At 54.5% G+C, this 23,984-nt stretch overlaps 1 protein-coding gene across 4 annotated transcripts in view; it reads left to right on the top strand.

The window, feature by feature from the left end:
* GNA12 (G protein subunit alpha 12) overlaps positions 1-23,984 on the top strand; it is a 103,444-nt gene that overhangs the window by 25,885 nt on the left and 53,575 nt on the right. For 3 of the 4 annotated variants that reach the window (XM_021086010.1, XM_021086014.1, XM_021086013.1), the window contains exon 2: positions 20,418-20,633. The exons of the other annotated variant lie outside the window; for it this stretch is intronic. In XM_021086010.1, the coding sequence (XP_020941669.1) occupies positions 20,418-20,633 (216 nt within the window). The remainder of the gene's footprint in view (positions 1-20,417; positions 20,634-23,984) is intronic. 4 annotated transcript variants of the gene reach the window in all.

Here is a 23,984-nt window from a genome sequence, read left to right as displayed (position 1 = left end):
CCTGCGCAGGTGTCACCTCGGGCAGGTAGGTCGTCTTTGAATTCTGAGAATGTCGTCCCAGTGAAACCAGGGAGGTGAGGCGAACAAACACCCACAAAGGAGGACAGCTCGGAGAAAGAGCAGCTTCCAGACGCCGCTCTAGAACCGGTCATTGAAGTCAGAAGTTGCAGAAACAGAAGAGGAAAGCTGAGTAGATCCACTCTGATCTTTTTAAACTCGGTTGAGGACGGTCGGTGTCCGTCTGGACCTTTAAGCTGGGGCCTGCGGGTGTCAGCTGTAGGCAGGCGGACGGACCCGTCCCTGCGCTTGAATCTCAGGCCTGGCGTAGCACCAGCACACCGTAGGCTGTCAGGTGTTTGTTGGATGCGTGAATAAATACTTTCAGAAGTCTAAAAAGCCTTGGAAATCGAATTTTAATTTTGATGGTTTCGTACACGGTATTTTTCATGGTTTAAGAACGCGAGGGTCAGGGGCCTGCCGAGCAGGAAGATGCCCTGGCTGGCCGGCCCCCTGGTTCCGGGGAACGAGCCCTGGGCTGGCGGGCCTGCCGAGGGAAGAACAGCTCACCTGCTGTGTGTCGCTGGCCGTCTCGCCGAGGCGGAGGGGCAGGGGAGCAGAGGGCTCAGGAAATCGAACGCCGGCAGGAATTGCCTTTACCCGCTGGGGAGGCCGTTCAGGGGTGGCTTGTGCTCGGGGCCACCCAGTGAGTGAGGAGTTGCCACACTTGTTTCCTTATATGGAGTCATTCCTGCCGTGGGGAGGTGCTGGGGTAGCCGTTCGGCCCCTTCTTCTATGTAACTGAAAACACGTGGCTCTGAGCCGGGCTGTGGGCTGGAGACGGACATCCCTTTTCTCACGCCGCGGCCTTTCCTGCCGGAGCCAGTGCTGGTTGGTCCCTTCACTCAGGGATCTTGCAGCCTGGGCGGCCCGAGGCGGGTCCCAGCCGCAGCCAGCCGTGGGTTCCCGCTGCCAAGGGGCGGCCTCTTCTCTGAAATAAGCTCGGGGTGTCCAGAGTGACACTGGTTCTCCGCCTGCCCTTCAGACCGTCCGTCATCCAAGAGCCTTCACAAAGATTCCGCAATGAACAGAACACGAGTGGGGCAGAGGGAGGGCAGGGAGCGTGGGCAGAAGGCCCCGCGGCGTCGTTGCGGGAAGGCGCGCCCACGGCCGGGCCGGCAGCTCGGGGCTGGGTGTGGTGGGCACCGGCCGCCGGGGTGGTCCCTCCTAGTCCAGTGGCCGGACTGGGCGGTGAGGCCAGAGGAATCCTGCCTCCTGGGATGTCCACGCCGAAGAGAGGAGGTGGTGCTGAGAATGGGCTCCGGACTGGTCGCTCTGCCTGCGAAGGGGAATCGGCCAGCCTGGGAAGGGGCAGTCTCTCCGGGGGAGCGAGGCTTCTGAGACGTGGGAGCACCATAAATACAGAAACGGGAAGATGTGGTGAATGCAAGGAGGAATAATCCAAAGATAATTATGCCCTGGATTAGGACTGCCGAGACGCATGAAATTGCTTGTTTTCCCTGCAGTCGGGGAGCCCCTCCTGGTCCAGGTGGGCAGCGTTGGGGCAGTGCAGTCACCTGAGGGGTCGGGGAACGCCTCCTGGTCCAGGTGGGCAGCGTCGGGCAGTGCAGTGGCTCGGGGAGCTTTCAGAAGTGCCCAGCTTGGGCTCCTCTCCCAGAGACCCTCAGTTCGTTGGTCTGGGATGAAGCCTGGACGCAAGGGTGCTTCATATCCCCTGGGTCATTGACGGGCAGCCGAGGCTGAGAAGCACTGGTCTGGAGAGCGGACCCTGGTCACTTGGGAGGATTCCTAACCTCAGCTGCCTTGGAGGGAAGAGGCCAGAGCCGTAGGGGTCAGCCAGAGAGTCCGTATTCCAGGCTTTGGAGCCAGGGGTCAGAATCAGGGATAGCGTAGGTACCCACGTGACCGGAAAGAAAACCAGTATCCACACATTTCATTGATAATTTCAAAATACTATACTAATGATAGTGGCAGGTAGTTTTTTAATAATACAGGTGTACTCTTCAGAATGGAGTTCTTTTGTGGGGAATAACCTTTGACTTCGCTGGGGCCCAGAGTCAGTGTTCTTCCCGTTGCATCAAATGCAGATACTTATCTCCAAGAGCCATCCTTAGCTCGCAAGCTGCACACAATCAGGACGCAGGACGGATTTGGCCTGCAGGCCTCAGTTTGCCGAGCTGCCCCACTGACACAAGCAGGCTGAGTGTCTGCCCAGCCCCGAAGTGGGGCCAGGAGGCCCCGCCTCTCCCTGTGTCCACACTGCAGGCACAGCAGCGTGCCCTCCCCTCGGGGTGGCTCGTCTGATCCGGTGAGACTGAGGTGTGCAGGCTGCCTCCCAAAGTCCATCTCGGAATGTGAGGCCTCAGGTGACCTCAGGATACAGCTAGAGCCCTGAATTTGCCGGCGGATAGAAACGGTTCCCTGGCGTCTCCATCTGCCCGATTCCTCTGCTCTGGGCGAGGCGGGTGTAGGCAGAGCCTTCCCTCTTGTTTCCTTCTTGCCTGGCTGTGAAAGAGCCCCAAGTCCACACTCCCAGACGGGCCATTTCTGAGTCCACTCGGGCCAACTTTTAAAGACTCTTAGAGAAAGTGACACTCTGGCGTTACGTTCCTCCGCCTTCTGAATTACAGTGTTTTCCGGCTGTGGTCAAGGCAGAATCCCCTGACCGCGTGGGGCCTCACAGCCGCGGCAGCTCTGCGCTCGCGGCACCCTCGGTTAACCCCTCTCCCCTTGCTCGCTGAATGCCAGCCTCTCTGGTGCGCGGTTTTTCCAAAACGCCGAGCTCAGGACCTCTGCTTCCCTGGCACTGGGAACGCCCATCCTGCCGCTCGCTGCGTGGCCAGCTCCTTCCTGTCCTCACGGTCAGCTCACATGGCACCTTAGTGGCCTTATCTGACAGCCGCGACAGCAGCCTTCTTTGTGCTTCTCGCCACTGGCTGTTTAGCTCCTTTAGAGTCCAGATGCCAGGGTCTGGGTTGCAGGGTTTCTCACTTTTAACTTTGTGTGGCCTTGCTTTTTGTGCTTCTCCATCTCTGTCCGCTGCCTCTCGGTCGTACCTGCCACAGGCTGGCACCTGGAGGCGTCAGGCGAACTGAATGGGACCAGAGGGGCTGCCACAGGGTAGAGATGGTTTCCTTGTAAACTGTGTCGCAGGCGCTGTGCTCGGAGGACACGTGGCCTCTGGGGATGCGTGGAGAGCATCTCTGCTGCGGGGGAGGCGGGGGTGGGCCCGGGGTGGGGGATGGGGCACCTTGGGGACCCAGCCCAGGTGCTGGGGGGTGTGGGCGAGTCAGAGAATCCTTTCTGAAGGTATGTCCGACAGAGTCTGATAACCTTTTATAGCTGGAAGGCTGTTGATTATAAGGAGTTCACATCTGCAAGGTGACCTGACACAGCCCCCTTTTAGAGTTCCTTCCCCACATTCTGTGACATTTGGGGCTTTTAGCAGGAAAAGGAAATAAGGAATTTTGTGGTGGGGGCTGTGGTTGTAAATAGGATGTTTGGGTCAGGCCTCCTGAGAAGGTGACTCTTGCCTATTAAAGAATTTGTGTTTGCAAAAGCCATCCCCTCAAAGTTTCAGTCTATGACTCTGACCTTGGTTGTGAACTTGGACAGAGTGGAGAGGGGGGGTCTTTATTCTGTGTCATCAGTGGTCTTTAATTCAGGTTATCGGGCAGGAGTTGAGACCGGATGGCGGCCGAAGTCTTTGCTGTTTGGAGCGCAGGCGACGCAGGTCAGCTCCAGCCCTGGCACAGCTTGGGGCCTGGCTGCGTCACCCTATAGCCGAGGAGTCTGCAGACCAGCAGGCACAGCCAGGGCCCCCGCTTCAGACTCGCCTAACTCGGCCTGCTCTTTCCCAGCTTTGCTTCTCATCCCACCCTGCACCTGGTTGTCCAGGTCCGTCCCAGCCTGCGTTCCCTTCACGTCTCCGTCCATCTGCCTCCACGCTCCCAGCTCTCAAGCTCGGCCTCTGCAGGTGGGGCAGGTCCAGTCGGTTTCTGTTATGTGTGTGCTTCCTGTGCATCAGCGGTGCCTCCTTGGTGTCTGGGAGCCTGTCCTCTGTGGAGCGGATTCAAGACAGCAGGACCCAGGAGGCGGGAGACTTGTCATCACATACCCTTTTGGGTCTGATGAAGGGTTTTGCTTTGTTTTTTCGGTTTTTTGTTTTGTCTTTTTATGGCTGCACCTGCAGCACGTGGAGGTTCCCAGGCTAGGGGTTGAATCGGAGCTGTAGCCGCCCACCTACACCACGGCCACAGCACTGTGGAATCAGAGCTGCATCTGTGACCTACACCACAGCTCACAGACATGCCTGATCCTTAACCCACTGAGCAAGGCCAGGGATCGAACCTCCATCCTCAAGGACACCGGCCGGATTCATTAACCACTGAGCCATGACCAGAACTCCTGGATCTGATGAAGTTCGTAGTGCGGGCACTGCAGCATCTACCTTTTAAATAATTGTAAAAATTTTTTAAGAAAAGCATCATCCTGCTGAGCGAGAGGGTTCTGTTACAGCAAAGCTGGTAATTTTTAAACTTTGTTTCATCTCAGAGCGAGGACACATAAACTGTAACCTCATTACTTGGGACAGAGCAATTATCTTTTTTTTTTTTTTTCTCTTTTTGTCTTTTCTAGGGCCACACCCAAGGCATATGGAGGTTCCCGGGCTAGGGGTTGAATTGGAGCATAGCTGACGGCCTACACCACAGCCACAGCAACACCATATCTGAGCTGCGTCTGCAACCCACACCACAGCTCACGGCAACGCTGGATCCTTAACCCACGGAGCAAGGCCAGGGATCGGACCCTCAACCTCTTGGTTCCTAGTCGGATTCGTTAACCACTAGCCACGATGGGAACTCCAGAGCAATTACCTTTAAAGGTACTTAAAGTTCTTTTGATTTTGTATATAATGTATTTATCCTAAACCCATCCCCAAATGTGGAGTAACTGCTTTGTTTGCCAACGTTATCTTTGTTCAAGGTAGAGATTTTGTGGGGGTTTTGTTCGATTGTCTTTTTCTGTTCCCCCCCACCCCATTATCTAGATGGATTTTGAGGTTCGTGATAGACGTCTGTACATTTTTGTGTCTTTGGCAGAAGTCGTAGAAGCTGGGTACGGATGACCAGGAGCAAAAAGTTACCCGGATTTAGCAAATTACCAAGTTCCAGGGACTCTATGTTAGTGTCTTAGCAGCTTTAAAAGAAAAAGAAAGTAAGCTAAGAAAAACACTGTCTGGATGATTTATCATATTTTGAGGAAAAGCAGATGTGAGTCCTTAAGGAAGGATTCTTCCTGACTGAAAAAACTGAAAATAGTTTTTCATAGAATTAGTAACAAAGGGATCCGCTCAGTTTGCAGGTTTCTAGCGAAGAATGCTCTGAAATCCCAGGTCTGCCGAGCCCTGGAAAGCCTCTTCCACCTTTCCTGAGGCCGTGGCCTTGCGTGGCTAGGAGAACGTTCTGGAAGGCTCCCCGCACACTAAGTGACGAACGTGTTGAAAGCGTCCGATTTCCTTTGGGTCTGTGTGGAAGCAACGTGTGGCTTCTCCAGGTTCCTGGGGGAAGGTGCTTTTTAAAAAGAGGCCCCTGGGGTCGGGCGCGGCCTGCTGGACCGCGTTGTCAGCCTCTCCGCGCCTGCGCAGCTGGAGCCCCGTGGACCCTTCGGGACCGGCCTTGCCCGGGTGCTGGCGCTGGCGAAGGGTGCGGGGGAGCCAGGCCCAGTCACTCCCTTACCGCTGTCGGAGCTGCTGCGTGTGGGCGCGGGCAGGGCACTGATGGCAGCTTGAGGCCTCCTCTCGGGTGATTTTCTAAGAAGCCCGACAGGAAGCAAAAACTGGGTAACAGCCAACGTCATGGTCCCTCCACCATTAAATGGGGTCCCAGTTTGCCTCGCTCGTGAGTTGGGATTCTCTCGGAGCACGTGGGCCCGGGGCCGGGGTGAGGGAGAGTTTGGTGGCCGAGGCAGAAGCCAGCCCTGCCTGGCTGGGAGCTGAGCCACCCACTCTGGGCCTGGAGGTGCTGCCCGGCCCTTGGAGCCCTGGGTGCCCAGCCTGGCGCCTTGGGGCTTGGGCTTTCCGCAGTCCGTGCTCTCGTTCACGTTCTGACCGCCTCCGGCTGTGGCTCATGGGCCCTCACCTGACTCCCCAAGAAGTCTCTGTCTTCCGAGCCCGCACCTGCTGCCCATGAAGGCTGAGCTGCTGCCTCGGCTCCGCTTCCCCTTTTGTTCTTGGCTTCCCAGGGACTGCCAGGCTCTCTTATTTGGGATCCAACTGTTTCTTCTTCTCCCTTTTCCTCTTCTGCTTCCAGATTCTGAGCTCATTCCTCCTGAAGGAAGTTGGGCGGTTGTTATTGTTGCTTCCGTTGCAGGGAACCCTGAACGCTGAGGCTGGACAGTTCACAAGAGACCCGTTCCGCTTGTGGGGTTGGTGTCTTTTGAATGTCAGGACGTCTCTCTACAAGAAAGGGATGGTGTGGAGTTCCCGTCGTGGTGCAGCGGTTAGCGAATCCGACTAGGAACCCTGAGGTTGCGGGTTCGATCCCTGGCCTCGCTCCGTGGGTTAAGGATCCAGCCTTCCTGTGAGCTGTGGTGTAGGTCGCAGACTCGGCTAGGATCCGGCATTGCTGTGCCTGTGGTGTAGGCCTGTGGCTACAGCTCCGATTAGACCCCTAGCCTGGGAACCTCCATATTCTGCCGGAGCGGCCCTAGAAAAGACAAAAAGCAAAAAAAAAAAAAAGGAGAGGGATGGTATTTATCGTGTCTGTTGCTGGGAGAAGGCATCATCCTGGAAGGCCCTCCAAATTCAAGATGCTTTTAAAGGATTATTTGTATCTTATTAATCATAAAAGCGTCTGTATGCTTTTAAAAGAAGTAATATACACGGGTGACAATTACCTTTTTTTTTTTTTTTTTTTTTTTTTTTTTGCTTTTTAGGGCCGCACCCACGGCATATGGAGGTTCCTAGTCAGATTTGTTTCCGCTGCGCCCCAACGCGAACTCTGAAAACTACGTGTATTTAAACTGCTTCTCTGCAGGTTTCATTTTCTTGTTACAGTAACTTAAGCTGTTTCTGCTTGCGCTTTTCCTGTAAACAGACTTTTTCTCTTTGGCCTGTGAAAAGGAGGTCGTTTTAAAAGGAACTTCCCAGACCCATTCTATGACTAAATTGCTTTCAAGTAACATGTCGATGGGCCAGTATTAATTTCTTCACCTCAGTAGCGAGTCCTCGTGGGGTGAGATTTCCGTGAGAAATACACTGGGATGAGTAACGGAGTTTGGCCTGGGTGCTGTGGGACCAGCTTGGGCCGAGGCAGATCCAGCTGTTCCCACACCGCATCCCTTGCTGCAGGTGTGCCTCCCTGCGGACCGGGGGCGGGAGGGGAGGGCTGACCCTTGCGTAGCAGAGGGGGATCCTGAGGTCTGGGCGTTCGTCCTGCCCACATGTGTGGGTCATCTGTGTGCTGGCCCTGGGACGAGGGGAGGCCAGCCGGGGCCCGGCGTTCCCGTGGGGGGAGAAATACACCAAGCGAGATGGAGGAGGAGGCTGTCGGGTGCATCGCTCAGTGCTGGGGGGGGCACAGGTGGGAGAAGGCGGGCGGGGGCCCCGGGAGGCCTTGCGAGGCTGCCCTTTGAGCAGGAGGGAGGCAGGAGGGAGCCGTGTGGGTGTCAGGGGCTCCGGAGCTTCAGGCAGGGAGATGGGAGGAGGGATCGGGCCTGGGGAGCTCACGGGCCAGCTCAGGCCTTCGGGGCTGGTCCTCTGAGGAGGTGGTGACCCTTGTCGGTTTGGGCGGAGAGGGCCCTGAACTCACTCCCTTGGCGAACACACGCGGAGACCCGTCAGAGGCCTGCGGTCATCCGGGGGAGAGGCGGCGGTGGCTCGACCAAAGCCGGAGCGGGGAGCGCGGGAAACGGACCCGTTCAAGACCGTTTCGGAGGCAGCACTGCCTGTGCCTCCACTTGGAACTTGTGGAGACCAGCTCTGCTCCTTCATAAGCGCTAATGAAGCATAAATGAAGGTTTTCATTCTTTTTTTTTTTTTTTTTTTTTGTCTTTTGGCCATTTCTTGGGCCGCTCCCGCGGCAAATGGAGGTTCCCAGGCGAGGGGTCGAATCGGAGCTGTAGCCACCGGCCTGCACCACAGCCACTGACACGCGGGATCCGAGCCACTTCTGCGACCTACACCACAGCTCACGGCAATGCTGGATCCTTAACCCACTGAGCAAGGGCAGGGACGGAACCCGCACCCTCCTGGTTCCTAGTCGGATTCGTTAACCCCTGCGCCACGGCGGGAACTCCAAGGTTTTCATTCTTGACCCTGAACTATTACTGGTCCATGAAGAGATGCTGGAAGGGCAGGATCAAGGGAAGAGCCCAAATATTGATCATTTGTGGGTACCTTTACCTTATGCCTCAGTCTGTTGTGGTCTAAGAACTTTCCTCAGCTGAATAGCTGCCCTCGCCCGTCTCTGTTGGCACCGATTCTGTGTAACACCTAAGTCTTGCTTTGCTTGAGATGCTGCTGTGTCCTAACAGTTTGTGCAAGACTGTCTAACGCTGATGCTGAACTTCCTGAGAAGTCCAGGTGCGTTTTCGGTGCTGTTTTTGTTACCTTTGAGTTTTATTGAGTGGCAGAGTCATTGAATTCTGCAAGAGTCACATCTCATCTCCGCCTAACTTCCCATAGTCCGTCTCCTAGCCAGCTGCAGACTTCCCATCACGGAGTTTCAGATGGGGAGACAGTGAGCGAGCAGGCGTCGTATCCAGGCCGTTTTTTCCCTTCTTACACCTTGACTGAAGGCCTCATAATTCGAAGGGACTTCTGTCTTCATCGACACAAATTCGCGTTAACTCTCCATCACATTCGAGGCGCTCCTGAGTGGGAGGCTTCTCCTACAAACTCGAGCTACATGTTTTAAATTCTTTTTTATGCCTGGACCTAGAGTGTTTTCTTGGAAGCGGTGGCCGCCGGTCCTCGTTCTCTGATTGGAAGTGAGAGACTTTAGACATTCAGGCATGCTTGGGAAGGTCAAGCAGTCTTATTTTCAATGGTTCCTTTGTTATTATTTCTCTGTTACTTTAATTGATTTTATTTGCCATTCATTTATTTTACCTTGTTCGGCTTATTATTTATTAATAGGACTTAGAAAAATGAATACTTAGGTAAAAGCTTATTTGAAATATAGAGGCCAAATGTCTTATGACTTTTCTATTTTTTTCTCAGCCTGGGTTGTCGGTGTGCACGCACGCAAACTAAATTCACTTCGTGTTCGGTTGCTAATTATCGTGATTCCCCTCGGAGCTATGGTTTGAGGATGTGACTGGTTAAATATTACTGGAGGAAAATTTTAGCAAAGCAAATAGACCACTTACAAGAAAGAATTTGGGGAGAAGGAAAGGAAAGTGAAGAGCTAGCAAACACGAATGTGTACACTGGGAGAGCCTTTCTGGAGAACAGTTTAGTGTATTTACCGAACTCCTCGAAACGTGCGCACACTTTGACCCAGCGGTTCCACTTCGAGGAGCCTGTCCCAGGAGAACAGTTATGTGCAGATACGCCTGCGCCAGGGCGTCCTGGGCGTGTGTTCACACCAGCCACGTGTTGGGGACCATTCAGGTGTCCAGCAGAGGTTCGTCCTGGCACGTGCCTGCAATGGAGTGCTGTGCAGCAATGACAGACCTTGAAATTTTGAAGTATTTAGTGACATGGGGAAACGGTTATGGTAGATTGCTAGAAATGGTTTTGCGGGGAGGTTGTTTGGTCTTTTTTTTAGGGCTGCACCAGCAGCATATGGAAGATCCCCGGCTAGGGGTCAAATCAGAGCTGTAGTTGCTGGTCTACACCACAGCCACAGCAACACCAGATCCGAGCCGCCTCTGTGACCTATACTGCAGCTCACGGCAGTACCAGATCCTTAACCCACTGAATGAGGCCAGGGATCGAACCTGCGTCCTCAGGGATTCTAGTCGGGTTTGTTACCACTGAGCCATGATGGGAACTCCAAGGAATGTTTTTTAAAGATTTATAAAATGTTAATACACCCGAAAGAATTTATGTCCAGAATGATACAGATAACATTCTAAGATGTTAACAAGTTATTTCCAGACAGTGATACGTTTGAGGATTTAATTGTCTCTTTTTTTCTTTTTTGGCCGCCCTGCGGCATATGGAGTTCTGCTGGATCCTTTAACCCACTGTGCGGGGCCAGGGATTGAACCTGTGTCCGAACAATGCAGCGACGATGCCAGTCCCGCTGCACCACAGTGGAAACTCCTTAATTGTCTGTCTTTATGCATGTCCGTGTTTCCTCTGTCTTCTGTACTGAAAGTGTTTTTGTAATTAGGAAGAAACAAATTCCATTTCGAGAAGTGTTGGCAGTGTTGTCTGACAGAACCGCGACCTGAGCCATGTATGCACTTGAAATGAGCCGCGTTAGGGACGGTGGAGGAAACGTAGCTCTGCCTTTCATAATATTTTAACAACCTGAAATACCCAAAATGTTATCACTGCAGCATGTAATCAATATGAAAAGGTAAAGCACATCTAGTTTTCGCCATAAGCCTCTGGAAACACGTCTGCTCAGACTGGCCACCTGCCGTGCCTGGTAGCCACAGGGGACCTCTCTCCTGCTGGACAGAGTGGCCACAAGCTCTTCTCATTCTGTGCTGCCGAGAGAGAGTATGTGTGTCAAAGGATTTTCATTGTTCGGAGGTTAAAGTAGGATCTGAACGTACTAAATTTCCTTTAATTTGGCCAGGTGTGCAGCCTAGCCCCTACGTCTAGATTTAATGAAGGCTTTAAAAGAAGAACGTTCTAGGGAAGGTGAGAAACACTGGGTCCATCGTAGGTCGATCCAGATGCCTCTGGTCCCAGTGCCTGCTGTCAGCTGGGTGAAAAACAGGCAGCGGACGAGACCGCCTCCACTACCGCCGCTTTGCTCTGCTCCCGTTTCCCAGACACACCCGTAGAGGAAGAGAATATAGGTGAAAAAACACTGGCTTTAGAGTCGCTGAGTCATGCCTCGTGGCTGGATGACTGGTTTTAGAGTTGCTGAGTCATGCCTCGTGGCTGCATGACTGAGCCTCAGTTTCTCATCTGTAGAATGGCTGCAAAACTGCACCTCACTGTGTCCGGAAGGCAAAGGGAGCTGTCGGACCTTAAGCACGTCACATACTGATGTTCACGTGGCGGGTACGCAGCATGAGAGATGGTGCCACGTCCTATAGCATCTCTGAAATGGTTTTTTCATCGTCGGGAGAGCTTGGGTTTTATACACGACCCGCAGCAGCATTTGTGCCCTCTGAGCACTGAGTTAGCCCAGCAGCATGCAGGGCCCCACGCCTGGTGGAGCTGGAGGCAGTCGGTTCATCAGGAACGGGGTCCAGGGTGCCTCTGATGGGGCACAGCTCCTGGCGTGAACCGCGCGCATCTGACCACGGCACAGGTCCAAGGGCAGTCTGGCCCCGCCAGTGTCTTTGGGGTAGAAAACCTGGTGGCCGTGCCGTCCAAGGTGACCCGGACTCGCTGGCCGAGATAGTGGTCATCAAAACCAACCCAGTAACGCCGTCCCCCGAAGACAGCGAGCCCCGATTTTCTCACACCTCCTCGCACAGCTTCTTTCCACTCTCAGCCATTCCTCCCCAAACCCAGCTCATTGCTGTTTAGATTTCTGACCCTCAGCCCAGTTCTGTTGGATTTGAGGTGGAAGAGGCACGAGAAAGGGCCGGCCTCGGAGCAGCCTCTGCAGGAGCCCAGCCCGGGCGCTCCGAGTACAGTGCACAGACATGTCACACCCCTTTGACCGCCTGAACCCAGTGTGGGTGTACGTGCACACGCACAAAGCTGTCCATGTGTGTGGCTCTCTATGTTTGCATATATATATTTGTCTTTTTGCCATTTCTTCGGCCGCTTCCACGGCATATGGAGGTTCCCAGGCTAGGGGTCCAATCGGAGCTGCAGCTGCCGGCCTACACCACAGCCACAGCAACTCTGGATCCGAGCCGCATCTGCAACCTACACCACAGCTCACAGCAATGCTGGATCCTTAACCCACGGAGCAAGGCCAGGGATCGAACCCGCACCCTCCTGGTTCCTAGTCAGATTCGTTAACCACTGAGCCATGACGGGAACTCCCTCTATGTTTGCATATTTATCTTTTTCTTTTTCTTTTTTCTTTTTTGGCTGTGTCCATAGCATGCACAAGTTACCTGGCCAGGGATCAGACCCTCACCACAACAGTGACAGCACTGGATCCTTAACCTACTGAGCCACCAGGGAACTCCCACGCAGGTCTCTTAACTGAAACGAGACCTCTGTGAAGTATTTACCTTTACTATGGGCAATTTATTCGGATATTTACCATTGTTTCATTTTTAAAATTCTCGCTAATTCAGTATATCAAGCTGTGTGACCGGCTTGTCGCGTTTACCGGACGTGCCCCTCCTTGGCACGATATTTAGCAGTTACTCTCAATGTTCTCTGCACTTAACGGGAAAGCTTCTTTGCCCCCTTGTACCGGTGTTTGTCCTTAGAACATTTAGCGACACGTTTAGTCGAGTCGCTTCCAGTGCTTCCAGCCTGAACCCTGGAAGAGCGGACGAGACTGGCTCCAGGAGGTGAATGCACCGGCCTCCAGTGGCCTGGCTTTTCGTTCCGAAGTTGAGTGTGGAATGTCGCGTTCTGCTCTCGGAGGCCTGAGCAGTTCTGAGCTGACGTGGAGTTCCTTTTTTTCAAAAAAAATCCTCTAGGGAAGACCGACCTTTTCCAGGCTGCTGAAGAAGGCTTGCGGTGCTCGTTTGCGTCTCCGTGCGCTTCCTGAAGCCGGCGTGCGTGGAGTCCTGCCTGTCCCCTAAAGACGGTACCTGGAATCTCGCGTTGTCCCTTAAGGTGCTTTGTCGTAACTCACCCACACCCCACCCCTCCTAAGCCACGCCGCGCTCTTCCCTCCTAGGGTGTCCTGTGGCGTTTACGTCTCACCTTCCTGAGTGTCACCTCCTCACGGGGCCGCCGGGCCATCCCTCTGACCAGCGTCCCCACCTGCGTGCACTCCTCCCCCCAGAGTCTGGAGACAGAGCCTGGACCTGCCGCGCTCCTCGCGGAGTGGATTCCCGAGGTCTTGGCTCGCCACCGCCTAGCTTGCCCCGCTCTTCTCACCGAGGGTGACATTTCTGAGGGTCCCGTGACCTTTCTCCTGGCCTATGCTTCGGGTGCTCCGCAGAGCAGGTGCCCCGGGAGCACCTTGCTGGCCTTGCCCTCCCTCCCTGGCACCTCTCTTTGCCAGGCAGCCTCGGCCTGGCTGCAGGGAGAGCTCTGTAGGTGGCTCTCCTGGGAAGAGGGAGGGTCTGTTCCAGAAGGGCTGTGCCTTGTTCCCAGCTCCCGGAGGCGGTGGTGGGGACAGGACCCCGCCCGGCCCGGGAGCCGTCCAGCTTCGTGTCACAGCAGTAATGGCCCTCTGATGACCGGTTTGCCATGTGCCGGTTCCCTGGCTGCCTCTCTCCCCGACTCTAAATTAGAAGGTGCCTCCCCTGCAGCCTCTGAGAGGCGGAAGCGCAGCCGGGCCGGCTGCCTGTGCCTGCCGGACTCATGAACTTAAAGAAATGCATCCTGTTTACATTTCTGGCGGCATTTCTTTTATTTGGATGGTGGCCAGAGGCAAACAGCTCAGCCTAGTGGGTTTCACAAAAAAAAAGAAAAAAAAAAAAAACGCAAACACAGGGTTTCCCAAGTACACATGTTGTTGTCGAATTGGGGGAACATGTCAAACCTTAGCTTTTTCTTAACGTGACTTTCCTTCTGTCGGGAACGCGGAGTTGATCGACCCGCAGTCTCTCTCTCTCTCCGTGTTAGTATTTATTGTGGGAAGATTTCAGTGAGGAATGACTCATCTCAAAAGATGTGGTTTGATTAGGGGCTAAACTAACAAAAGCTATTTTGAAACGAGATAACGGGATTTGCAGTGTTTGGGCTTCATCCAGTAAAACCGAAAACCCCCACATCTACATCCCCGGCAGACAGGGAAGCTGTTCTTTTGACTAGAAGTTTAAATTGCTGCATTTATAAGTTGTCTTAAAAATGTGTTCTTTGAACAGTTTAAAGTGTTACATAGTATTGAGATGAAGTCATCAACCCTTTTCAGCCTTTAACTGTTTATATTTGGGTAACTGAGTAAAATGTACGGGCTATCGGGAAAATGAATACTTTGGTAGCACTGCTGCTGAAAGCAGGGCTTTTTAAATAGCTATTAATGAGACGAGTTCAAGGCGTCTGCCTTTGTTGTTGCTTTTCCTTTTGTGTGTATGTGGATTTGGGGATTTTCTTGGCCCCTGTCTGTTGAGGACATCAATCTTTTATGGGAAGAGGAAGGAGCGAGATGTTTTCTCGTTGTTACGCCTGTTGTATTAGCAGCTTCTAAGACTTAGCGCGTCTCTGTCATGAGGAGACTTAGCGTTTCTTCAAAATACACGTATTATAGCACCTCCAAAGACCTTACGCTCCCACGAAAAAGAAAGACGACGTGGACTCAGCTTTTCAGCAACTGTCTCAGAGTAGAAAACTTGCCTACAGCTCAGTTTTGGAGACTCAGAACAAAGTTAGCAGAGAATAGCTGGGAACTAGAATCGTTTAAAACAAGAGCAAACGAGGGATGTCTTTTTTTTTTTTTTTTTTTTTCTTTCTTGATTCCTTTTTCCTCCATGTGAGACGAACAAGATATAGAAAATGGACCATAGCGCACTGGTAGAATTCAAAGTTCGTCAGCAGCTGTGCCAATTTCCCTGACCTTCTAAAGAGAGAAATAAGGAGCCTTTTCTTCGCGTTTGGGTGAAGTTAATTTGCACCAGTTCCGGCTTGCCTGGGTGGCAGTGTGCAGTGGGAACACAGGCTGCTTTTGGACACCCCGGGGTTTTTTTAAGCCAGACCTACGTTCACCCCAATAATTAGGGCAGGCCTGGTCTGTGCAGCATTGAAAGCCGTCTCGGTAAACGACCGCTCAGGCTTCCAAGGCCGTGCGGTCCCCACCCCCTCGCCTCCGCCTCGGCACGAACTCCCGGGGGAGGAGAGGCTCCGTTTAACCCCTGAGTGAGGCTGTGCTCCTGGGAAGTGGACTGTTGAATGTGTAAACAGCGCGCTGAAGAGAGAGCGTGTGCCCGGCCGCTTTTGCCGCGTTTCACATGGGAAGGCCCATCACGAATGGGTGGGTCGGGTGCCTGACTGGGGGGCGGTGGGGTGAGGTCCTGAGCCAGCTCCTTTCTCCGACTCGCACAAAGGTGCTGTGACCCTGTGCCCAGGACCTCACCAGCGGAGTCTCTTCCCCCTTCTCTGGGCTCAGACGCTTGTGCATCACGTGGAGAAGAAACCCCACCGTTGCCGCCTTGGGTGCCTGGGTGCCTGGGTGTTTTCAGTATTGTCCCTTGGGGCAGGGGGCAGGTGGGGGTAACGCCGTCAGAGAGCCTGCCGGGGGCCGGGAGGAAGGAGAGCCAGAGCCGAGGCTTTCTTGGGGTCCCCTTCCCCCCAGATAGGTCCTAACCTGCTGTTGAAATGAGCCAGTCCTTCGGCAGCTCAGCGAAGACCCAGCTCGGACGGGGTTCGCCCAGCTCACCTTCTCCTGCACCCTCTTCCTTCGGCCTCGAGTATCCCCCCCCCTTTCACACCGTGTAATTGGAACACGCGTTGCCAGGACTGCTAGCTAACTCTGTCTTTTTTCACTTAGCTGGAAGTCAGTGCAGGTTCCCAGGTGATCGCACAGACGGTGCAGAGCGCTGTCTCCTAGTGTCCCCGTGGGTACCTTTTCCGTAACTGTCGTGCGGTTTCAAAACCAGGAGACGGACAGTGGTACAACGTGTGCGTGTGTGTGTGTGACTCTCTGTCACCTGTGTGGTTTCGTGTAACCTGCACTGCTTCTCAAGATCCAGACCTGCCCCATCAGCACAGAGAGCTCCCTCAGGTACCCTCCTCCCCGCTCCAGCCCCGATCCCTGGCAGAGACGGCTTCGCTGTCCATCCTGTGATTCTGTCTTTTTGAGAATATTCTATAAACGGAATCACAGAGGATGTGACCTTTTGAGAATGACATTATTTCCTGAGGATCCATCTAAGTTGTATTTATTTGTAGTTCATTCCTTTTTTTTTTTTAGGGCCGCACCTGCCGCATATGGAGGTTCCCAGGCGAGGGGTTGAATCGAAGCTGTAGCCACTGGCCTACGCCACAGCCTCAGCAACGCCAGATCCCAGCCACGTCTGCGATATACACCACAGCACACGGCAACACTGGATCCTTAATCCACTGGGCAAGGCCGGGCATCGAACCTGGATCCTCATGGATACTAGTCTGCTTCGTTTGCACCGAGCCACAACGGGAACTTGAGGCGTTCATCCCTTCTTATCACCGAATCGTATTCCATGGGACGGAGGTCCTGCCGTTCAACCATTCGTTTACTGGGCGTCTGGGTTGCTTCTAGTCTTGAGGCGTCGTGAATAAAGCCGCTCCGAACGTTCCTGCCCAAGTCTTTGTGTGGAAACCCCTCGTTTCTCTGGGCTAAATGCCCAGGAGTGAGATGGCGTGATCGTGTGCGCTTACTGTTTGGGGAAACAGAAGAACCACCTTCCGGAGGGGCTGTCCCGTTTTGCACCCCCGCCCCGCCGAGCGTCCGAGGTCCCCTCCTCTGCCTTCTCCCACCGCTGAGTGCGGCTGCGGCCTTCTGTCTCAGCTCTGGGCACAGGTGCGTGGCGAGGTCTTCCGCGTCTCGCTCTGCTCCTCCCTGGCGTGAACTTGGGCTTCCTGTCTTCCACCTGCTCTCCTGCTGTCTGTGTGCTCTCTGGTTGGAACAGCTTTTCGTGTCTCGGCCCACCCTCTCACCAGACTTTTTTTTTTTAAACTACGGAGTTTTGCGCATTCTGTGCCTGTTGTAAATGGGCCTCCTTTGTCAGATGAGTGGTTGGCAGGTCTTCTCTGCCGGTGCCTAGCTTGCCTTTTCGTTCTTTTAAAAGAGTCTTTTGCAGAGCCCCAGCTTTCACTTCAGTGAAGTCCAGTTTGTCGATATTTTTCTCGTGTGACTTCTGCATCCGGCGTCACGTCCGAGGACCGTTCCCCAAGCTGCAGGTCCTGAAGATTTTCTCCCCGGCCGTCCTCTGACAGCTCAAGTTAGTTTTTGATGTGGGGTTTCGGTCATGGTTATTGGGGGTTCTTTCCTTTGCCTCTGGATACCCAACGGCTCCAACATCATCTGTGGAAAAGGCTGTTCTTCCTCTGTGTAGTTGTTTTCGGATCTTCTTCAGAAAGGTCAATTTGCGGTGCTTATGGGGGACCGTCTCTGGGTCCCCTGTCGTCTCCCGTTGATCTAAGCGTCCAGTCCTTCACCAGCACAAGGCAGCCTCCATCACTGTAGCTGTGCAGTAAGTCTGCACATTGGGTAGAGTGAGTCCTCCCGCTTAATTTTTTTTTTCAAAATTATTGTAGTTAACCTAGTGCCTTTCCATATAAAAATTTTTTTTTAGTTTTTCTTTTTTGGCTACCCTGCAGCATATGGAGTTCCCAGGCCAGGGATCAGATCTGAGCCACGGTTGCCACCTATACCAAAGCTCTGGCAATGTGGGATCCTTAACCCACTCTTAAGGGGTTAAGGGGATTGAACCTGCATCCCAGTGCTCCAGAGATGCTGCCCATCCCATTGCACCACAGCGGGAGCTCCTCGATACGAATTTTAGAATAATTACATCTGTATCCAGAAGAGGTCTTGTTGGGATTTTATAGAAAGAAATGTGTTACCCCTGCACTTTGGAGAGAACCGAGAGCCTCACTGTGTTGAAGCTTCCAATCCATGAATATGGTATGTCCCTCCATTCAGTAGATCTTTGACTTCTTTGTTCAGCGTCTCTTAGTTTTCAACGTACAAGTCCTATATGTCTTGTTAGGTTTATGCCTGAGTGTTTCAATTTTTTTCATGACCGTGAATAGTATTGTATTTAAATTTTTAATTTCCACATGTTCATTGCTAACATATAGAAAGACAGTTGACTTGTGGGTTGATTTCTGTATCTGGTGAGCTTGCTGAGTTCCCTTGTATTCAAGGAGTTTTTTGGCAAATCCCTTGGGATTTTCTTACATAGACCCTAATTTCATCTGCAGAGAGGCTTAGTCTTATTTTTTCCCCTCTCTCATCTATGAACCTCATGTTTGTTTTCTTCACCTTACCTCCCTGGCAAGAACCGTGTTGAATAGCAGTGATAAAAGTAGGCATCCTTGGAGTTCCCGCCGTGGCGCAGTGGTGAACGAATCTGACTAGGAACCATGAGGTTGCGGGTTGGATCCCTGGCCTTGCTCAGTGGGATAAGGATCCGGCATTGCCGTGAGCTGTGGTGTAGGTTGCTGACGCGGCTCGGATCCAGCGTTGCTGTGGCTGTGGTGCAGGCTGGCGGCTACAGATCCGATTCGACCCCTAGCCTGGGAACCTCCATGTGCCACGGGAGCGACCTTAGAAAAGGCAAAAAGACCAAAAAAAAAAAAAAAAAAAAAAAAGTAGGTGTCCTTGAATTATTGCTACTCTTGGAAGCATAGTTTTGATCACTGAGTGTGATGTTACTTGTAGACTTTTCATCAGTTTTCCCAGCGTTTGTTTTTAATGGATGTTGGTTGACTTTTTTTTTTTTTTGTCTTTTCGCCATTTCTTGGGCCGCGCCTGTGGCACATGGAGGTTCCCAGGCTAGGGGTCGAATCAGAGCTGTAGCCGCCAGCCTACACCAGAGCCACAGCAACACAGGATCCGAGCCGCGTCTGCAACCTACACCACAGCTCACGGCAACGCTGGATCCTTAACACACGGAGCAAGGCCAGGGATCCAACCCGCAACCTCAGGGTTCCTAGTCGGATTCGTCAACCACTGCATCATGACGGGAACTCTGGGTGTTAACTTTTTTAATCCATCTGTCTCTCTCCCTGTCTCAGCGAGCTTCTGAGTTTCCAGAGCTCAGAATGCTTCAGTAAGCGCTTTGTTGTCCTGCAGTACCCAGCCCAGTGCTTTGCCCCGAGTAAGCAATAAACACGTTTGTGAATCGGTAGGACCGGGTGTGGTTACCGACGGCCGACAGGCACGGACCCCGAGCAGAGAGCTACAGGAACCTCTCGAACCAGAGTGTCCTGGTCCCTCGGTCTGGAGGGCGGCCGTGGCTACTCTCCTTCTCGCCGTTGCCCTTCAGCCCAGAGGCTCACGGCAGAAAGGGAAGTCCGGGGTGGCGAGCCGATGCTGCGGCGGCGACGTGCAGAAGGCAGGATCCATTCCGTGCCTCTGCTCCGGGTTCTGGAAGCGAGGTGTTTGAGGATAACCGCCAGCTAAAAGCCATTGAACGGCACACGTGAATGGGGGATTGTAGGTCAGGGGACTCAGACTCCATACGGCGGTTCTTTTTTCCAATTTTATCCCCTAAAAGTAAGTGCCAGATGGGCAGTGATGTCCTGCTGCTCTCCGTGCTGGGGGGGAGGGTACCGCCGTCCGTGGTGCAGGGTCCCGCACATGCCCTGAGCCTGCCAAGGCCTTCCCAGATGGGGAGGGGCCCTTCGGCTCTTGGTTCGCTGAGGGCGCCCTCAGAAAAACTCAGAAACTTCCTCGGGTGCCGTGTTGCTGATTTCGAAGCACCAGGCGGAGGACGATGGGCCAGGCCTACTTCCTGCCCGGAGACAGTCATGGCCACGGCAGTCTTTTCCGCAGGCCGGACGCTTTCCCTGGCGCTCTTCGAGTTGAGGTTATTTCTCCATCCCCTTGATCCTGCCAGTGGGGTGAGGGAAGGCAGAGAATCCAAACTTCGTCGCTAACAGTGCGCACATCAGCAAGACAATGGCCGTGCTGCTCATGCTTGCAGACACAGCTAGACCGTGACCCGCCCGCCCACGCCTGTTGCCGTGGGCCGCCCGCTCCACGGGCGTCGTCCCGCTTCAGTCCTGCCGTCTCGGGACTGTGTGTGTGTGTGTGTGTGTGTGTTCTCCCACCAGTTCCCTGTGGAGCCACTGCCAGATGTCAGTGGTGACAACAGCAGTCCTGGGCTCGTGGTGGTTTTAAAACACTGTCTCTTTCACGGATGCGGTCAGCGCTCCTTTTTCACATGTCACTCTGCTGAGTTTGTTGCCACTTCTTCCCTGCTCAGCGGTGTCCTTTCCGGGGCCTTGTCAAGGGAGCGCCCAGCAAGGGCAGACCCTGATGTGGTGCCTGTGTCCCTCTGTCTGGGTCCTGTCACATTCCTGGGAGTAAGGCGTCCGTGCCAGGAAGAACCACCTGAGACAAACCCGGGTTGCAGATGTGACCGCTTGTGAGCTTCCTGCTTTATGACCCATCAGGGCCGTGTCCACCTTCGCGGTGGCGGCGGCGGCGTCTCTGGAGCACAATGAAAGCCTTTGTGTGTCTTCTCCTCCCCAGGGCTCCAGGGTTCTGGTTGATGCGCGAGAGAAGCTTGGCATTCCTTGGCAGTACTCGGAGAATGAGAAGCACGGCATGTTCCTCATGGCCTTTGAGAGCAGAGCGGGGCTGCCCGTGGAGCCCGCCACCTTTCAGCTCTACGTCCCGGCCCTGAGCGCGCTCTGGAGGGACTCGGGCATCAGGGAAGCCTTCAGCCGGAGGAGCGAGTTCCAGCTGGTGAGTGAGCCCTGCCTCCGGGCTACACAGCCTGTTCTCGGGACCGAGTGCCAGCTCTGGTAGATCTGCCTTAAAGACTCTTAAGGTCCATGGAGTTCCCGTCGTGGCTCAGTGGTTATTGAACCTAACGAGCATCCACAAGGACGCGGGTTCGATCCCTGGCCTCGCTCCGTGGGTTCAGGATCCGGCGAGGCCGTGAGCTGTGGTGTAGGTCACAGGTGCGGCTCTGATCAGGTGTGGCTGTGGGCTGTGGTGCAGGCCGGCAGCTGTAGCTCCGATTCGACCCCCGAGCCTGGGAACCTCCATATGCCGCAGATGCAGCCCTAAAAAGACAAAGACAAAAGAAAAAAAAAATACTCTTAAGGTACAGGCACGCTCTGATTGCTCTAAATCCTGATTTTTAGGAACAAGAACACGTAGCAGAGGCTCGTTAAGCTCTCTGAATGATTCAGGAGGGAACAAAACGGATTCATTCAGGCTCGGAAAATGTTTTTGGTTCAAGGAATATAAGGATTCTTAAAATTGTCCGTGTGGGTGTCACCCAAGGAGCTCGTGTTTTCTAGATCTTGCTCGTGGTGGGAAATTGACGCTTCCTTCCGGCCGCTTTCCAGCTTGTAAGGTATGGTTCCCGCCTGGCAAGTCAGGTTTTCAGATGGACGCCCGGGAAGCTAATCGGACCCTGTCGGACTTGTTCCCTCGGGATTCTTTCCTTTCGTCTTCAGGTCTGAAAGTTTCAAGCAGCCTAGTCCGCTTCGCTGCTCCGTCCCATTTAGGGTGTGAGTCTCTAAACGGGAAATGTGGGGTGTGTAGCCGCTCTGCATTCTCAGTGTCCGTTCGCATAAACTGCATGTGAAGAAACGGACCTGGTTTCTCCTGCAACCTGAGTAGAGGTGGCAGCAGCCCCAGGGGCCAGAGACCCCGCTGGCCTCCCTGCCCCTTTGCCCAAGAGCTGGTCCCGCGTCGAAGTCGCCCGTCTCTGGCCCGTCTGTACGGTGTTGCCACGGGCTGTCGTCGGGTTTCAGTCGTGGAGTCTTGAGTCGGCTGGTTTAAGCTTCGTGTCAGTGGTTTCATCCCGTGTGTCTTGCCCTGCGATGTGCGTTTTCCTCCCCGTGCCCTGGGACGCGTTCCTGGGCTGCGGGCGGTCGGGCTGCTCATTCCACGCCACCACCGCCTCCTTCGCTTCGGGCGGGCCCGCAGGTGCCGGCCTCCTCCGCGGGTCCACCTGGGAGTCACCCTCCGCGTGGGGCCGTCACAAATGCGCGTCCCCAGATGCACCTGTTCCGGGCTCTCTGGGACGAAGTCCGGGGAGGGGGTGGTGGGCGCAGGCGCCCCCGGATCGGCGGGCGGTTGGGCCGGTGGTTTTCCTGCGGTGCGTGTGTCGCTCCGCCTGCGCGCACCTCCCCTGTCTTCGCTGCTGGCGGACTGCAGACTGTTTGAAGTATCTCCTTAAGTGTTTGTCGAAATTTCCCTGAGTGTCAGGCTCTGTGTGCTTCCTCTCTGGGAGATGCCTCTCCGTCTTTGGCCACTTTCCCTGGTGGGTCAGGTGTCTTTTTATCGCTTACGCGAGGGCTTCTGCACAGGCCCTGCTCCTCCTTGCGGCTCAGCTTCCACGCGCTCTTGGCCACCCCTGGGCTCGTGGGTGTTCGTGACCTTGACGTTTTGAACGAGCCCCGGTCAGTCCTTCTGCAGAAAGTCCCTCTCTGAATTTGCCGGGTGTTTTCTCGTCACTAGACTGAGATGTTGGCAAGAAAGCCACGGATGCGTTGTGGTGTCCACTCCGTGTGTCCTCTCGGGCGCGTGCTCTCCGCCCGCCCAGTCCTGGTGACCAGAGCCCGACCCCTCAGTGAGGGTGGTGTTTGCCGGGTTTCTCCGTGCACAGTTACCCTCTGCTCTGTTGGTAATAAGTACTGGGGGCGGGGGGCTTAGAGCCCAAGCAAATACCCTATTTCTCGTCCAGCTTTTGCCTGCTACTAATTTTAATGTCTGTTGGTGGGTGACATTTTTATCACCCTTTCACGTGCACATGCATCTCAAGTGAACTTTAAAGATTAAAGTGAAAGACGCAAAGCGTACCGAAGATGCAGTTGCCGAGAAAGGAAGGTTTGATCTTCTCGGGCGGGAGGGGCAGCCCCAGCCGGGGAATGCAGGCCGTCCAAGTGCGGCACGGGGGTTTCGGCCCCCTGCCCCCATCAACGCGAATGGTCTGGGAAGGGAGGTGCCAGTCTGTCCTGAGCTTGGGTGGAAATTGCCGTTCCCAGTTGGGAACTTACCGAAGAAGGAACTAGAAAGGGCCAGAGCCGCTTATTACGGGGCGTGCGCAGGACATCAGTGCGTCCAGGCCGTCCGCGGGGTGGGGCGCTTGGTCAGACCTCTGTGTCTGCGGCCCCCGCCGCCGGGCACCGCGTTCTGGGGCAGGAAGAGCCCTCCTGGCTGGGCCGTCCAGCCCTCGACGCACCGCAGATGGGAAATGAGCCCGGCGAGGCCGTGGCTTGCCCGCCGCCCTCTCAGCAGCCACAGTGAGGGACAGGTCTGCCTGCAAGGCCCGTCCGCGTATTTCTCTCTGTAGTCGTTTGCTCAGTGGACATTTATGGAGCACCTCCTGTGTCCTGGGGAAGGCGCCTGTCCCCACAGAGCCTTTAGCCTGGACCTCAGCCCCGTGTGATCAGGGGAAGGAGGCACGAGGTGCTCACTGCGTGCTCACCGCGTGCTCCCCGCAGCCTGACTCTTTGAGGAGGCGAGGACCTGACACGGGTCCTTATCCACCGTCGGTGTTTAAACCGTAAGGCGTGTCCTGCCTAGAGGAGGCGGGACCCTGCCCGTCCCCAAAGGGAGAAGCCTCGTCCTCCTCTCCAGGCCCCGGTCCCCGCGTGTTCACGCATGTCCGCTGTCATCCAGCGCCTGGATCGGGGAGCCCTTCTCTGGCTTCGTGAGCAAAGGCCGGGGGGTGACCTTGCCGGGTAAGGCGGCCTCCGCTCCATGAACGCTCTGAGGGAGGAAGAGCAGAACACGCGGCAGACGGGGTCTGCACAGGGAGGCTGAGCGGAGTGGTGTCTGCGTGCCCTCCTGCTGATACAAGAGAATTTTGAATTTTTTAAAGACATCTGGCGAATTATTAAGGAACGTGCTTATCCTGCAGCACCTGGGCAGCGTTTCCATGACGTAGCGGCTCTCTCCCACCGTTGGAGCTGGGGCCGGGTTCTAGACCGGCAGCCTGTGTGTGACTGCGGCACCGACCGTGGCCGTGGGTGTGTACACCATGGGCCTCCTTGCCAGGCGGTCTGCTGGGTGTTGTGTCACTCGGCCTTTTCTGCGTGCAAGGCACTCTGCTGAGGTCCCGTTCAGCTTTCTCAG

This window comes from Sus scrofa, chromosome 3 (genome assembly GCF_000003025.6).
Source record: "Sus scrofa isolate TJ Tabasco breed Duroc chromosome 3, Sscrofa11.1, whole genome shotgun sequence".
In the NCBI taxonomy this organism is placed as follows: domain Eukaryota; kingdom Metazoa; phylum Chordata; class Mammalia; order Artiodactyla; family Suidae; genus Sus; species Sus scrofa.
Note: the sequence above shows the minus strand (reverse complement) of the source record. Positions and strands in the feature narration are given on the sequence as shown.